Raw genomic sequence first — 17,500 nt, forward strand, 5'->3', positions numbered from 1 at the left:
TCCCTTTTAAGTCAATGACAAAAGCTAGCGGACGTCAGGGCGGGGGGCCTGGTCTCAGGGCGGCAGGCGGGGGGCCTGGTCTCAGGGCGGCAGGCGGGGGGCCTGGTCTCAGGGCGGCAGGCGGGGGGGCCTGGTCTCAGGGCGTCAGGCGGGGGGGCCTGGTCTCAGGGCGGCAGGCGGGGGCCTGGTCTCAGGGCGGCAGGCGGGGGGGCCTGGTCTCAGGGCGGCAGGCGGGGGCCTGGTCTCAGGGCGGCAGGCGGGGGGGCCTGGTCTCAGGGCGGCAGGCGGGGGGGCCTGGTCTCAGGGCGGCAGGCGGGGGGGCCTGGTCTCAGGGCGGCAGGCGGGGGAGCTGGTCTCAGGGCGGCAGGCGGGGGGCCTGGTCTCGGTATGACAGGCTGAGTGAGCGCCAGCAGGAGAACAGTCCATCCGTCACGCGGGCCCCTCTCACAGTGGCACGGCGCCGCCAACATAATTAGACCTTTTTATTTTCATTTGTTTCCCCGAGAACCGCCGTTCGCCGTCAGCCGGGGCCCGACCGTCACTCTGCTCCAAGCACCTAGGTGTCACTTGCTGCGACAGGGAGGGAAGAGGAAGAGGGAGGGGAGAGAGGAGAGAGGGAGAGAAAGAGATTGGCAGGCAGGCAGGGAGAGAGAGACGACTGAGAGAGAGAGAGACGACAGAGAGAGAGAGAGACAACAGAGAGAGAGAGAGACGACAGAGAGAGAGAAAGAGAGAGATGACAGAGAGAGAGAGACGACAGAGAGATAGAGAGAGACGACAGAGAGAGACGAGAGACGACAGAGAGAGAGAGAGAGACGACTGAGAGAGAGACGACTGAGAGAGAGACGACTGAGAGAGAGACGACAGAGAGAGAGAGACGACAGAGAGAGAGAGACGACAGAGAGAGAGAGACGACAGAGAGAGAGAGAGACGACAGAGAGAGAGAGAGACGACTGAGAGAGAGACGACAGAGAGAGAGACGACTGAGAGAGAGACGACTGAGAGAGAGACGACTGAGAGAGAGACGACAGAGAGAGAGACGACTGAGAGAGAGACGACAGAGAGAGAGACGACAGAGAGAGAGACGACTGAGAGAGAGACGACTGAGAGAGAGACGACTGAGAGAGAGAGAGACGACTGAGAGAGAGAGAGACGACTGAGAGAGAGAGAGACGACTGAGAGAGAGACGACTGAGAGAGAGACGACTGAGAGAGATACGACTGAGAGAGAGAGAGACGACTGAGAGAGATACGACTGAGAGAGAGAGAGACGACTGAGAGAGAGACGACTGAGAGAGAGAGACGACTGAGAGAGAGACGACTGAGAGAGAGAGAGACGACTGAGAGAGAGAGAGACGACTGAGAGAGAGAGACGACTGAGAGAGAGAGACGACTGAGAGAGAGACGACTGAGAGAGAGAGACGACTGAGAGAGAGAGACGACTGAGAGAGAGAGAGACGACTGAGAGAGAGACGACTGAGAGAGAGACGACTGAGAGAGAGAGACGACTGAGAGAGAGAGAGACGACTGAGAGAGAGAGACGACTGAGAGAGAGAGACGACTGAGAGAGAGAGACGACTGAGAGAGAGAGACGACTGAGAGAGAGAGAGACGACTGAGAGAGAGAGAGAGACGACTGAGAGAGAGACGACTGAGAGAGAGAGACGACTGAGAGAGAGAGACGACTGAGAGAGAGAGACGACTGAGAGAGAGAGACGACTGAGAGAGAGACGACTGAGAGAGAGAGAGACGACTGAGAGAGAGAGACGACTGAGAGAGAGAGAGACGACTGAGAGTGAGAGAGAGACGACTGAGAGAGAGACGACTGAGAGAGAGAGACGACTGAGAGAGAGAGAGACGACTGAGAGAGAGACGACTGAGAGAGAGAGAGACGACTGAGAGAGAGAGACGACTGAGAGAGAGAGAGACGACTGAGAGTGAGAGACGACTGAGAGAGAGAGAGACGACTGAGAGAGAGAGAGACGACTGAGAGATAGAGAGACGACAGAGAGAGAGAGACGACTGAGAGAGAGAGAGACGACTGAGAGAGAGACGACTGAGAGAGAGACGACAGAGAGAGAGACGACAGAGAGAGAGACGACTGAGAGAGAGAGACGACTGAGAGAGAGAGACGACTGAGAGAGAGACGACTGAGAGAGAGACGACAGAGAGAGAGACGACTGAGAGAGAGACGACTGAGAGAGAGACGACTGAGAGAGAGATACGACTGAGAGAGAGATACGACTGAGAGAGAGAGACGACTGAGAGAGAGAGACGACTAAGAGAGAGAGACGACTGAGAGAGAGAGACGACTGAGAGAGAGACGACTGAGAGAGAGAGAGACGACTGAGAGAGGGAGACGACTGAGAGAGAGAGACGACTGAGAGAGAGAGACGACTGAGAGAGAGACGACTGAGAGAGAGAGAGACGACTGAGAGAGAGAGAGACGACTGAGAGAGAGAGACGACTGAGAGAGAGAGAGACAACAGAGAGAGAGAGACGACTGAAAGAGAGAGAGACGACTGAGAGAGAGAGACGACTGAGAGAGAGAGACGACTGAGAGAGAGAGACGACTGAGAGAGAGACGACTGAGAGAGAGAGAGACGACTGAGAGAGAGAGAGACGACAGAGAGAGAGACGACTGAGAGAGAGAGAGACAACAGAGAGAGAGAGACGACTGAGAGAGAGAGAGACGACTGAGAGAGAGACGACTGAGAGAGAGACGACTGAGAGAGAGAGACGACAGAGAGAGAGAGAAAAAGAGAGAGGACAGAGAAATATATAACAGAGAAATAGAGAGACGACAGAGAAATATATAACAGAGAGAGAGAGAGACGAGAGAGAGAGAGAGAGAGAGACGACAGAGAGAGAGAGAGAGAGAGACGACAGAGAGAGAGAGAGAGACGACCGAGAGAGAGAGATGACCGAGAGAGAGACGACCGAGAGAGAAAGAAAGAGAGAAAGACGACTGAGAGAGAGACGACTGAGAGAGACTCATGGCCCTGATTAGTGACACCCAGAATGCTAACTCAATTTACAGCTCCATGATGCAACACTTCTATTAATGGGCAGACAGGGATGGGATGGGGGGGGGGTGTGACAGAGGCACACGTTGCCGTATCATTGCAATCCCATTCCAGCACACACTTTAAAATACGATCGGTGTGTGTGAACTGTTTGAACGTTATAAATGGGCTCCTTCACAAGGGTCAGCTGCAATACTAATAAAATAAGTAGGAAACTAAAAGTTGAACTAATCACTCCCAGGTGACATGTGGCTGTAAGTAATTGGGGAGATCTTTGTTACGTGCCTGGGTCTGGGTTGTGTGTGTAGTGGGCGGGAGAGGATAGATCTGACCACTGGTAGGGGGTGTTGAGGAAAGTAGCGTGGGACAACGTTTGAGTGTGTGTCAGCAGAGATACCCAAGATAATGTAGCGCCCAAGATAATGTAGCGCAACAATTAAGGTGTTTGAATTGTTGGCCCCTACGCTACAACGTGTAAAGCTGTTGTGCAAACAGCGTTTGCGATGTGCTACAGCACTAATCATGAAATGGAATTCTGTCTTTAAGTAGTGTATGTTCTCAGTCCTGTGGCATTTGGATAATTTCGTTGTGACGAGAGAATGAATCTCTATTAAAAACACACTTGTGCTGCTACCATTTATTTGACTGTGACTGTGGCAGAAGTAGTCATAGTGAGATAGTGAGCGGCGTCCTATTTTTCCTCTGTGTGTGAACAACTCCTGGGCCTGCAGTCATGTCTCTAACTGGATTCATTGTTCTGGGGCTGATTTGTGTGTTTTCTATGTTAATCACTCCCCTCACACCCCCAATGTCTGAGGAAGAGGGGGAGGATGGGTTGGGGTGGGTGGGGTGGGGGGTGTTAGGAGAAGGGGGTAGCGTCAGCCGCCAGGGTCATTTGTAACGGCTGATGAATGAGCGACTCAAATAAATAAATAAATCAGACATGTCCCAACCCGCCCCAGCCTTTTCCCTCAGCTCTTCCGCAGAGGGACCCCGGCAGTGCCGTTTGCCGCGACAGGGGCCACAATTGATTTCCTCATTGCCTCAGTTTGTCGCTTAATCTGGCGATATGCTGATATATCTTCGCACTATGTCAATTAATATCCCTGAGAAATGAGGCACAAAATGGCGAGCCACATCAATACAGCGGGCGGATTCTGTGTCGAAAAATTAAGCGGTAAAATGAATTGCCCTCCCAACCGCAACCCTGCTAAAACATAACTAATGAGGGAGGCAATTATAGCTGCATGCAGACTCCTCCGGGGTTCTTTAAAACACAGATCTAGGCATCGGGCGCCCAGACACACATATATCAAATCAAATGTTATTTATCAAATGCTTCGTAAACAACAGGTGTAGCTTAAAAATGAGATCCGGACGGGCCCTTCCCGGAAGTGTAGAGCTGGAGAAAATAGAGAAACGAGTAATAACACATAATAGTAAAAGTCATAAGAACCGTGAGTAACGATGGCTGTATACACGGGGCATCAGGATCGATGTGCGGGGGTACGAGGTACTATCTGCAGTACATGTGACGAGGAATAGAGTGACTAGGAAACAGGATGGATAATAAACAGTAGCAGTGTATGTGATTCAAAAACACACACCCACACTTCAAAGTACTTTTTAATAAGTATTGCAATAAGTGGATTTATTTTGTTAAGGGGAGAGGGAGTGCCAGAAGAATGGGAACAAACAATAGTTTTGGAGTGATAAAATGACGCAAAGTTCTATAAGCCCACACGAGAGATGAGCTTTAACTGGCGTATGTGTGTGTGTGTGTGTGTGTGTAATCTGGAGTACGTTTTGTGTGCGACCGTGCTTTTGTCTGATCTGCGTTATGTCCCGTGTGCGCGTCCGTGAGCGAGTTGTGATTGCGTGTGTGTAGGGGCCCTGTGCCCAGTATCTTTAGCCTGCTGGAACCCCTGGTGTTGACAAGGACCCGCCACGGCCCTGTCCCCCACCAACCCCGTCCTCCCCTCGGCCCTCAGAGGGCTCACCACCATCAAACGGCAGATGAAAAGCACACGTAATTTATCGCCAGCGTTTCCTCCTCAAGAATAATTGTGGCGACCGCGACTGGGCGCGGGAATCGATGGCTATGGATTTTTCCGTGGTGGGGTCTTGTAGCATAATGAGAGATGGAAGGGCGACGGGTGGAATCGGGGGGAGATGGAGGGAGAAGGGAACGAGGGGTCTGTTTTTCTGATAGGAACTGAGGAGGATGCAGACCGAACGCTCCCCTAACAGTCTGCTAACGTTCCCCCTAACATTCCCCTAACGTTGCCCTGAAGGTTTCAATGTCGACAAGGAGAAAGAGAAGAAGGGCAATATTAAAAGCCCAGGGATTTTATAATTCCAGAATGAACAAATAGGAATCCTCTTTAAGACCTATTTAAGACTGGTGGATTTCTCTTCTTAAGTGGCACTGCGTTAGAACACTCCTCACAGTCGAGTGGCTTTAAATGGGAGTAATACGAGGCTCCTCTCTCTCTCTCTCTCTCTCTCTCTCTCTCTCTCTCTCTCTCTCTCTCTCTCTCTCTCTCTCTCTCTCTCTCTCTCTCTCTCTCTCTCTCTCTCTCTCTCTCCGTGGATTCAATAAAAGTTGTTATCCGAAGTGAAAAACACTACTTCCCCTCTGCGTGAAGTTGTCACCTCGATGCATTAGCAATGTACAGTGAGAGTTCAAACTTTGGGACTGAGATGAGCAGTTGTGTGTGTGTGTGTGTGTGTGTGTGTGTGTGTGTGTGTGTGTGTGTGTGTGTGTGTGTGCGTGCGTGCGTGCGTCTGTCTGTCTGCGTGTGCATGCATACCTGTGTGTGTGTGCGTGCTACTGTACCCACATGAAAAATGTATATTTTGTGGACATTACTGTAGTATTTACTATAGTATTCTACAGTATACTGCAACATTATATAGCAAGTACTACACATGATTGAGGGAACTACAGTGTGTAGTATAGTATTCTACAGTGTATAGTTTACTACAGAACTCTATAGTAAGTACTGTAGTATTCCTCAGCAAACTGTAGTATTTGTCTTTCATGTGGGCAGCTACAGCATGTGCCTTGTGTCCTGGAGGCAGACAGGCCAGAGCTCTGCTGTCTAATCAGAGCCGTTTCCTGCTGAGGCGAGCTGGTGTAATTAGCAATGGGCAGCAACAGGTTAGCACTGAGACACAGCACCATACTAAGCCTCTGTCATATAATCGCTGTTATTAACACCTGTAGGTCTATGTCCTTAGATCACAATGTCTACTTAGCTAAAGAAAATGGGATGTTTTGTCACGTACACCGGATAGGTGCAGCCGTGGTAGTACGGCGACCCTGGAGCAAATTGGAGGTTAAGTGCCTTGCTCGTGGACACATCGACAGATTCTTCACCTTGACGGCTCGGGTATTTGAACGAGCAAACGTTTGGCTACCGGCCCAACGCTCTAACCGCTAGGCTACCTGTCGCCCAACAGAAGGAATTGTTTTCAGATGGTCGTAAAATGTATCATTTGGCCATTTCATTTCGAATTTTAGGTACAATTTAGGTACAAAGATATACAAAAATGATTTGATAAAACGTTGAATTTGGAATTTACTGCTAAAGCCCATGGAAACACATTGAATAACACATTTATTAGTACATGGCAAAACAGAGGGTCCAAAAATGTATCATAAGGAATAAGGTTTTGAAGTGTCTGTCCTGTATCTGAGAGATATAAGATGTTTGGTCACATTATTAGTGGCACATTTGACCCCCTACGCGCTTTTTGGCATTTCTACAGCCCGATACTGGGTCACCTTCAGATGACTCCCCTGAAGCTTGTGTGTGTCGTAGAGCAGAACAACCAACACCTTCAAAAGGAAAGTCTCCTCTGTTGATATTCGTGGCATATTAGTTGTAACAGTTTGGTCTGGACTGTCGGTTTTGTGAGAAGCCCTGTTTGAAATGGGGACGTCCGCGGCAGAGGGTTCAGACAATTGTCGTAAAGCTCGTCGATGTCGTAGAGCCAAACAACCAACACTGTTATAAACATCCGTTATACTGGGTATAGACCATCACCTGGGCCCTGTTCATTTTGAAATATAAAAGTGTGTGTGTGGGGGGGGGGGTACGTTCTGAACTGGACGACATGTTTTGTCGTCCAGTTGCATGTCGTGCAAATAAATACTCATACTGATGATCCAGTGTCCTCAGAGTCATGTTTGTGTTGCAATCAGCCTGCCTTACACCCCCCCCCTCCGCCCCATCCTCCTCCTGCTGTGTCTGTGTTGAGAGACAGAGCGCGTGAGCCATCAGGCTGTTAATGACAGTGCCAGATGCAGGGGAAGAGGGAGAGAGAGGAAGCACACTTGCGCAGTAAAACCCCGCTGGAGTGATCAGCTCAGCCCCATCTGGAAGGCATCGGCCAGAAATGAAGTTGTACAAAACCATCCCATTGATAATAAAGCTAATTTTTATGGCTCTGACAAGTATGTAATTATGTTCAGCGGTGCTTTTCAGATTTTATCACAGTCAATAAACCACACTGGCAATTTCCGTCCCATTTGACATATTTACACGGATACATTTGATTGGAGGAATTAGTTAACTGTGAGAGCCTTGATGGATATACACTAGTGATCTGTGACTTTTCCCTACGCTTTCATCTGTTAATGAACACCCCCCCCCCCCCCTCCGTCTCTCTCTCTCTGTCTCCCCCCCCTCTCTCTCTCTGTGTCGATGATGTTGTCCCTACTCCTTCTTCCTCTGTTGACTCTGTAATGTTCTCTGACACCCTCATTCCCGCCCCCTACAGGAGAGAAGTCCTTCCTGTGTGATCTCTGTGGTTTTGCGGGTGGCACGCGACACGCCCTCACCAAACATCGCCGCCAACACACAGGTAAGCCGCACGACCCTAGAGCTGCACACATCCAGCGTCTGACACACAGGCACACGCACGCACTCACACACACACACGGTCATCATTGCTGCTACTATTTATTATTATTCATCTAAGCTGCTCAACCATGTCACTATTATTTCTGACACACACACGCACACACACACACACACACACACACACACACACACTCACACACACACACACACACACACACACACACACACACACACACACACACACACACACACACACACACACACACACAGTCTGACATGTTTGCTGTCAGTGATAGACATGTGTAGCAGTATGGATGACTGAATCTGAGACTTTTAATTTAGGTTATCATTTCACCATGTCATTCTATCGCTTAGGAAAATTGCGTTTTTCAGATATGCCGTCAATAACAAGTGCTTTTTGGATATTGGGAAAGTGAAACAAATCCTGTTAACCGTTCGCCTGGCAGGCGCCCAAGGATCAAGCGCCCCGTTATAAATATTCATTTAGATATTCATATTTTTTTATTTTATTTTTGCTGTCGCATTTTGACAGTCATTTACATTTACCCAATGCTCTTACTTTTTGTCCTCTCTTGTCCCCTGTTGTCAAGTGTCAATTCCAATAAATACACCTCGCCAATCTATTGTCGGACACACTGTCCGGACTACAGGTGTAATCAGTGAGTGTGTCTCTTTTTTTCAGGTCAGACCTGGGTTCAAATACGATTTGAAGTCCTTGAAATGCTTTAGATGACTGAGTCTCAACTGTTTTTGCCTCGGGATCCAAATTTAACCAGGTTGTGTCAGTCGTGACCCAATATCTGCACGGCAGAAAATAATAGTCAAAATACGATCTGTAAAAAAAAATACAAAATGGTATGCTGTTAGTGAATGTAGCAAATAAATGACAAGGGAACAACATACCCCGTTCTTTCATTGACAATAATAACAATTCTCCCATACTCTTGATGAAGAATGTTAATAAATTCACTAGTTTGAGAGCATAAAATCAACCCCAAAATAACGCTGCTAATAGCCCTATGTTGAAAATACTGTGATTGAAGAAAAAAACATTTTTGCTCAGACACCCGTGACACAAACGCTGCTTTAGATGGCCTTGATTAAGCTTCCCTGGCACAATTGAATCATTGGAATAGTCACAAAATTGCAAACCCCGCTAACCAGGCAGGATCAAGCAAATTCTCAAAGGTATTTGAAAGATTTCAACCACTTTCCTATTAGCACTGACTTTGCTTAATAACTATTTTGTTAAGGGACTATGACTGTGATATGTTGTGGTCTCATCGAGCTACAGTGGGGCGAAAAAGTATTTAGTCAGCCACCAATTGTACAAGTTCTCCCACTTAAAACAATGAGAGAGGCCTGTAATTTTCTTCATAGGTACACTTCAACTATGACAGACAAAATGAGAGAAAAAAATCCAGAAAATCACATTGTGGGATTTTTAATGAATTTATTTGCAAATTATGGTGGAAAATAAGTATTTGGTCAATAACAAAAGTTTATCTCAATACTTTGTTATATACCCTTTGTTGGCAATGACAGAGGTCAAACGTTTTCTGTAAGTCTTCACAAGGTTTTCACACACTGTTGCTGGTATTTTGGCCCATTCCTCCATGCAGATCTCCTCTAGAGCAGTGATGTTTTGGGGCTGTTGCTGGGCAACACGGACTTTCAACTCCCTCCAAAGATGTTCTATGGGGTTGAGATCTGGAGACTGGCTAGGCCACTCCAGGACCTTGAAATGCTTCTTACGAAGCCACTCTTTCGTTGCCCGGGCAGTGTGTTTGGGATCATTGTCATGCTGAAAGACCCAGCCACGTTTCATCTTCAATGCCCTTGCTGATGGAATCTCACGAGACATGGCCCCATTCATTCTTTCCTTTACACGGATCAGTCGTCCTGGTCCCTTTGCAGAAAAACAGCCCCAAAGCATGATGTTTCCACCCCCATGCTTCACAGTAGGTATGGTGTTCTTTGGATGCAACTCAGCATTCTTTGTCCTCCAAACACGACGAGTTGAGTTTTTACCAAAAGGTTATATTTTGGTTTCATCTGACCATATGACATTCCCAATCTTCTTCTGGATCATCCAAATGCTCTCTAGCAAACTTCAGACGGGCCTGGACATGTACTGGCTTAAGCAGGGGGACATGTCTGGCACTGCAGGATTTGAGTCCCTGGCGGCGTAGTGTGTTACTGATGGTAGTCTTTGTTACTTTGGTCCCAGCTCTCTGCAGGTCATTCACTATGTCCCCCCGTGTGGTTCTGGGATTCTTGCTGCGTGGAGCGGTCGTGTATGTCTTCCATTTCCTAATAATTGCTCCCACAGTTGATTTCTTCAAACCAAGCTGCTTACCTATTGCAGATTCAGTCTTCCCAGCCTGGTGCAGGTCTACAATTTTGTTTCTGGTGTCCTTTGACAGCTCTTTGGTCTTGGCCATAGTGGAGTTTGGAGTGTGACTGTTTGAGGTTGTGGACAGGTCTTTTATACTGATAACAAGTTCAAACAGGTGCCATTAATACAGGTCACGAGTGGAGGACAGAGGAGCCTCTTAAAGAAGAAGTTACAGGTCTGTGACGAGCCAGTAATCTTGCTTGTTTGTTGTTGACCAAATACTTATTTTCCACCATAATTTGCAAATAAATTAATTAAAAATCCTACAATGTGATTTTCTGGATTTTTTTTCTAATTTTGTCTGTCATAGTTGAAGTGTACCTATGATGAAAATTACAGGCCTCTCTCATCTATTTAAGTGGGAGAACTTGCACAATTGGTGGCTGACTAAATACATTTTTGCCACACTGTATGTTAAGATGAATGGGCTTATGTACGTAAATGATTCATATGTCAAATGTAAATGTCTGTGTTATAGAGTGAACCTCTGCTTGAGATGGACAATGATTCTGTATCTCTCTCTGTCCGTCTGTCCGTCTTTCTATCCACCCGCCCTCATCTTCCCTGTCTGTCTCTCTGTCCGTCCCCCAGGAGAACGGCCTTTCAAGTGTCAGCTGTGCGGCTTCGCCTCCACCACCCAGTCCCACTTGACCCGCCACAAGCGGGTGCACACAGGGGAGAAGCCCTACCGATGCCCCTGGTGCGACTACAGGTACCGGCTCATTGGGCTCGCCCATGCATGGATGGATAGATGGCAGGGGTTGATGGGCAGGAGGACTGGGGGTTTAATCACACAAGCACGCGCACACACACACAGGTCGGATCTCCCACAGGCTTCATCATCTCATCTCATCACTCTGCAATCATCAGCAGGCTACAGCAGCCAGCCACGGGCAGGTCTCCGTCATTAAAACACCATCACAGACCATCAGTAATTACACAGGAAATTGTCGGTGAAATTGGAAAAACTTTTGGCCACGTTGCACTTCTCCATCTCGCTTCTCTTCCTCTTCTTCATCCTCTCCCTCCCCCTCTCAGGTGTGGTGGAAGTGTGAAAGGAATGCTCCTGGCATTGGTTTTAGAGAAACCAAAATGACATGCACAGGCTGTTTGTTGTGGTTTGCTCTATAATGATCTGTAAGGCTGTTTGCTGTGGTTTGCTCTATAAGGATCTGTAAGGCTGTTTGCTGTGGTTTGCTCTATAAGGATCTGTAAGGCTGTTTGCTGTGGTTTGCTCTATAAGGGTCTGTAAGGCTGTTTGCTGTGGTTTGCTCTATAAGGATCTGTAAGGCTGTTTGTTGTGGTTTGCTCTATAAGGATCTGTAAGGCTGTTTGTTGTGGTTTGCTCTATAATGATCTGTAAGGCTGTTTGCTGTGGTTTGCTCTATAAGGATCTGTAAGGCTGTTTGCTGTGGTTTGCTCTATAAGGATCTGTAAGGCTGTTTGCTGTGGTTTGCTCTATAAGGGTCTGTAAGGCTGTTTGCTGTGGTTTGCTCTATAAGGATCTGTAAGGCTGTTTGTTGTGGTTTGCTCTATAAGGATCTGTAAGGCTGTTTGTTGTGGTTTGCTCTATAATGATATGTAAGGCTGTTTGTTGTGGTTTGCTCTATAATGATATGTAAGGCTGTTTGTTGTGGTTTGCTCTATAATGATATGTAAGGCTGTTTGTTGTGGTTTGCTCTATAATGATATGTAAGGCTGTTTGTTGTGGTTTGTTGTGGTTTGCTCTATAAGGATCTGTAAGGCTGTTTGTTGTGGTTTGCACTATAAGGATCTGTAAACCTGTTTGTTGTGGTTTGCTCTATAAGGATCTGTAAGGCTGTTTGCTGTGGTTTGCTCTATAAGGATCTGTAAGGCTGTTTGCTGTGGTTTGCTCTATAAGGGTCTGTAAGGCTGTTTGCTGTGGTTTGCTCTATAAGGATCTGTAAGGCTGTTTGTTGTGGTTTGCTCTATAATGATATGTAAGGCTGTTTGTTGTGGTTTGCTCTATAATGATATGTAAGGCTGTTTGTTGTGGTTTGCTCTATAATGATATGTAAGGCTGTTTGTTGTGGTTTGCTCTATAATGATATGTAAGGCTGTTTGTTGTGGTTTGTTGTGGTTTGCTCTATAAGGATCTGTAAGGCTGTTTGTTGTGGTTTGCACTATAAGGATCTGTAAACCTGTTTGTTGTGGTTTGCTCTATAAGGATCTGTAAGGCTGTTTGCTGTGGTTTGCTCTATAAGGATCTGTAAGGCTGTTTGCTGTGGTTTGCTCTATAAGGGTCTGTAAGGCTGTTTGCTGTGGTTTGCTCTATAAGGATCTGTAAGGCTGTTTGTTGTGGTTTGCTCTATAAGGATCTGTAAGGCTGTTTGCTGTGGTTTGCTCTATAAGGGTCTGTACGGCTGTTTGCTGTGGTTTGCTCTATAAGGGTCTGTACGGCTGTTTGCTGTGGTTTGCTCTATAAGGATCTGTAAGGCTGTTTGCTGTGGTTTGCTCTATAAGGATCTGTAAGGCTGTTTGCTGTGGTTTGCTCTATAAGGGTCTGTACGGCTGTTTGCTGTGGTTTGCTCTATAAGGATCTGTAAGGCTGTTTGCTGTGGTTTGCTCTATAAGGGTCTGTACGGCTGTTTGCTGTGGTTTGCTCTATAAGGATCTGTAAGGCTGTTTGCTGTGGTTTGCTCTATAAGGATCTGTAAGGCTGTTTGCTGTGGTTTGCTCTATAAGGGTCTGTACGGCTGTTTGCTGTGGTTTGCTCTATAAGGGTCTGTACGGCTGTTTGCTGTGGTTTGCTCTATAAGGGTCTGTACGGCTGTTTGAATTGGAATGAACTCTTCAGATACTTGTCTGCAAAACAGAAGAAAAACTCAAATAAAACTGAGATGTTCCAATCTAGATTCATATCTTTAAGAACATCAGAGGGAGAAATACTCAATTCACATTCTATTTATCAAGGATGAGTAGTATTTGACGTTTACAAGCACTGTGGGGAGGCGACAGAGGGATCCAGATCAACTGCTCCTCTTGCTGATACCAAATCATTGTTACAGATTGTGGGAAATGAAACAGCAAATTAGAAGACCAATTAACATTTTTGGTTTGGCCCCCGGGGGTACGGATGGCAGAGGGAGGGGCTGGAGAGGGTAGCAGCTCGCAACCCCTGCTGGGCTCCTAATGTGTGTAGGAGGAATTGAACACGGGCACCAGGCAGTCATCAGGGCCCGAACTCTGTGCTCCGCTCTTCCACCCTGAATACATTTGTAAACCTCCAATGGCTCAACTGCTCAATGACTTTACACAAATAAGGATGCGCTAGTCAAGGCACTGTCAACATTCGACCGTGAACAGGATATCTCATGATATCTCATGATATATAGAATTTGATATACCATTATAACACTTACTTGTTTTGTTACTTGTAATTATATTATATTTATCATTATATTTGAATACATTTACTATACTGAACAAAAATATAAACGCAACATGCAACAATTTCATTTTTTTTACTGAGTGTCAGTTCATAAAAGGAAATCAGTCATTTGAAATAAATTCATTAGGCCCTAATCTATGGATTTTAGATGACTAGGCAGGGGCGCAGCGATGGGTGGGCCTCGAAGGCATAGGCCCACCCACTGGGGAGCCAGGCCCGCCAATTGGGGAGCCAGGCCCAGCCAATCAGAATGAGTTTTTCCCCCAAAAAAGGCCTTTATTACAGACATAAATACTCTTCAGTTTCATCAGCTGTCCGGGTAGCTTGTTTCAGATGATCCTGCAGGTGAAGAAGCCGGATGTGTAGATCCTGAGTTGGCGTGGTTACACGTGGTCTGCGGTTGTGAGGCCGGTTGGATGTACTGCCAATTTCTCTAAAACGAAGTAGAGAAATTAACATTCAATTATCTGGCAAGAGCTCTTGTGGACATTCCTGCAGGCAGCATGCCAACTGCGCACTCCCTCAAAACTTGAGACATCTGTGGCACTGTGTTGTGTGAGAAAACTGCACAGAGGGGCCTTTTATTGTCCCCAGCACAAGGTGCACCTGTGTAATAATCATGCTTGTCAATCAGCTTCTTGATATGACACACCTGTCAGGGGATAGGAGAAATGCTCCCTAACAGGGATGTAAAGAAATGTGTGCACGACATTTGAGAAAAATCAGCTTTTTGTGTGTATGGAACATTTCATGGATCTTTTATTTCAGCTCATGAAACCAACACTTTTTACACGCTGTGTTTATATTTTCGTTCAGTGTATATTGTGTATCTCATATTGGTATAAAATAGTAGATGTGTCGCTGACATCTATGAAATCCTCCAATGCAACTTCTTTACCTCATCCTCAAATGAATGCACAATGTACATTTGAATTGTATTATTGACAGTTCAAACAATTATGGTTGGAAGTTGCAGGTAACTACTGTCAGATATTATCAATAGTCATATTTCAAAGGGATAACTGGCATATATACGTTCTCAAAGGCTATTTTACAATGATAGACCTGTTTTTGCAGTCCAAACCTCATGCCACACCACATTATGACTATTTGTTCTCAATGAAGAGACACTCATTACAGCATCATGACTGCCATAATTGATATCCTCCCTTTAATACATTTCTATCAGCATCTTCTGTATGCATATTCTCAATCTGCCTGCCTGTGAAAATAGCTACTTTGAGCTAATTCGAGGTAGCGCTAACTTTGAGGACCGCCGCACGGCTGGCGGTGGATGTCGCGGGGCAGGTGACCCTGTGAAGTGTTGGGAGAGGCGGGAGCAAGGTGTCTCTTTGCCGTCGCAGATAGCGGCCTCCATCCTTAAAACACAAAGACGCACATTTAAATCCACCGCTAACAAACAGCCTCAATTACTAGCCTCATTACCAATGCAGTCGTCGAACGAGGAAAATATGGAAATGTATTAGAAAATTTAAAAAAGACGCAACGAATCGCGACGATATCTAGGCAGTGGGGTTGATTCCCATGTCGAGTCGCTGTGCTCACCGACGTGGAGAATGTTGAAACGCGGCTGTTGGACTAATTAATATTGGCTATCGTAGGAGGACTGTGTGGGCCTTTCTCTTAGCCTGACACCTGCTGACTCCTAAACGCACATTATGCTGTTTTAATATGACAGTTATGCCATTACCATATCTGAGAGATAGAAGCGCTCCCCCGGGATCCCACCCTCACACTGTTCTTTAGAACCTTTTCATATCGGACTCTGAATGGATGTATTTATTCCACTGGCCTGGAATAAGAAATCAGTTAATTTGTCTTGAATATAAATTATTTACTTTTTTTTTTTTACTTAAAAAAAATATATATTTATGATTAATCTTATTATTTTCCTGACTGTGACAGAGGACTTCTGTGTCTGAAAGAAAGTTTTGAAATAACTTTTAAGTGGTCGAGGAAAATTCTAAATTAAATTTTTGTCGGATAGTTACTAGTTGGATGGTATTTATTGCTACTGTTTGTGTGCTTTACTCATGTTAGGCTGGCTTATACACCATGATTTTTAAAGTTATTGAAAATGTTATTTGCTTTATTTGTGATATTGATATAATTAGGCTTAGGCCTTCTTATTATGAGCAAATACCAGTTGAGGAGTCTTGGCCTGTAAAAATGGGGAGGCCCATCCTGTAAAAATGAGGAGGCCCATCCTGTAAAAATGAGGAGGCCCATCCTGTAAAAATGAGGAGGCCCATCCTGTATGGGCTTTAGCATTAGGGGAGGGAAGTTACATCCCTGTGTGCAATCCTTATCCACTTACCCAGGGTCTTAATGGAGCTGTTACCGTACTGAGTACAGACAGACATGTCTACAGCTAAAGACATGGTGAAAAATAACTGTCCCATTCCTGGAACTCTAAGGAGAACACCTCACATTTGACCCTACCCAACGCAAATCGCTTCATGGAGGGACATTTTCACCATTCACCAGCAGGTGTTTTGATGTGTTTATGTGTGAAACGCAAAAAGGGGCGGGTCCTCTGCATAGTTTTGAGGACATATTAAGTCCTGTAAAGGAAATGGAGCCAGGGCAGGACTACTAAGGCCCTTGATGGAGAGAGGTGTCTTGGGGGGGAGGTGGAAAACAAATTTCTATCGTTGCTTGGCGTGAGCTATGGTACCGTGAAGCTTTATTGTCCCAGCCGAGGTGATAAGGGAGAGTAATTGCATATTATACTGTCCGAGAATGTCAGCCCAAGACCAAGCACGAGTGCCTCATCCATCACGCATGATGCTGTGTGTGCGCGTGAAAGTGCCGCAGCTCCTGCACGTGCTTACATGATGTGGTGGGCGTTGGATCTATTGGTGGGGGTTATGTATGTCGGTGTGTGTGAGTGCTGTATGTGAGCATGTATTTGAACATGTGTGTGTTTGTGTGTCATCAGCCCCAGTCCAGGCCTGTGTACATAGTGTCCTAGGGCAGGTTTAGATAGGTCCTGAGACCAGTTTAAGTAGCATAATCAGGGGGACTCTGACTCCCTGAGCTGATGACATTACAGCCAGCACCCAGCATTACCTTACTGCATGACTACTGCCTGCAGCCCCACAGCCCTGCATGTCTACACCACGTCAATACTACACACCTACAATGCTAAACTGGTCCTATATGGCTCAGCTGGTGCTAGTAACACCAAGTTGTAAGTTCAATTCCCACATAGATTGTACACATAGTTACAAATGTAGGTATTTACTGCACTGTAAGTCACTTAGAATACATTTCTAAGTGGTGTAAAATACCAGTACACTACTACACCGCTTTACCTCGCTACACTACTATACCACTTTACCTCGCTACGCTACTACACCACTTTACCTCACTGCACTACTACACCACTTTACCTCGCTACACTACTACACCACTTTACCTCACTGCACTACTACACCACTTTACCTCGCTACACTACTACACCACTTTACCTCGCTACACTACTACACCACTTTACCTCGCTACACTACTACACCGCTTTACCTCGCTCCACTACTACACCGCTTTACCTCACTGCACTACTACACCACTTTACCTCGCTACACTACTACACCACTTTACCTCGCTGCACTACTACACCACTTTACCTCGCTACACTACTATACCACTTTACCTCGCTACACTACTACACCACTTTACCTCGCTACACTACTACACCGCTTTACCTCGCTACACTACTACTCCGCTTTACCTCGCTACACTACTACACCA

General features: G+C 46.3%; 1 protein-coding gene across 2 annotated transcripts in view; it reads left to right on the forward strand.

The window, feature by feature from the left end:
* znf407 (zinc finger protein 407) overlaps positions 1-17,500 on the forward strand; it is a 260,095-nt gene that overhangs the window by 163,481 nt on the left and 79,114 nt on the right. For both annotated transcript variants that reach the window (XM_064948722.1, XM_064948721.1), the window contains exons 6-7: positions 7,813-7,896; positions 10,906-11,026. In XM_064948722.1, the coding sequence (XP_064804794.1) occupies positions 7,813-7,896; positions 10,906-11,026 (205 nt within the window). The remainder of the gene's footprint in view (positions 1-7,812; positions 7,897-10,905; positions 11,027-17,500) is intronic.

Source organism: Oncorhynchus masou, chromosome 30 (assembly GCF_036934945.1).
Source record: "Oncorhynchus masou masou isolate Uvic2021 chromosome 30, UVic_Omas_1.1, whole genome shotgun sequence".
Lineage (NCBI taxonomy): Eukaryota > Metazoa > Chordata > Actinopteri > Salmoniformes > Salmonidae > Oncorhynchus > Oncorhynchus masou.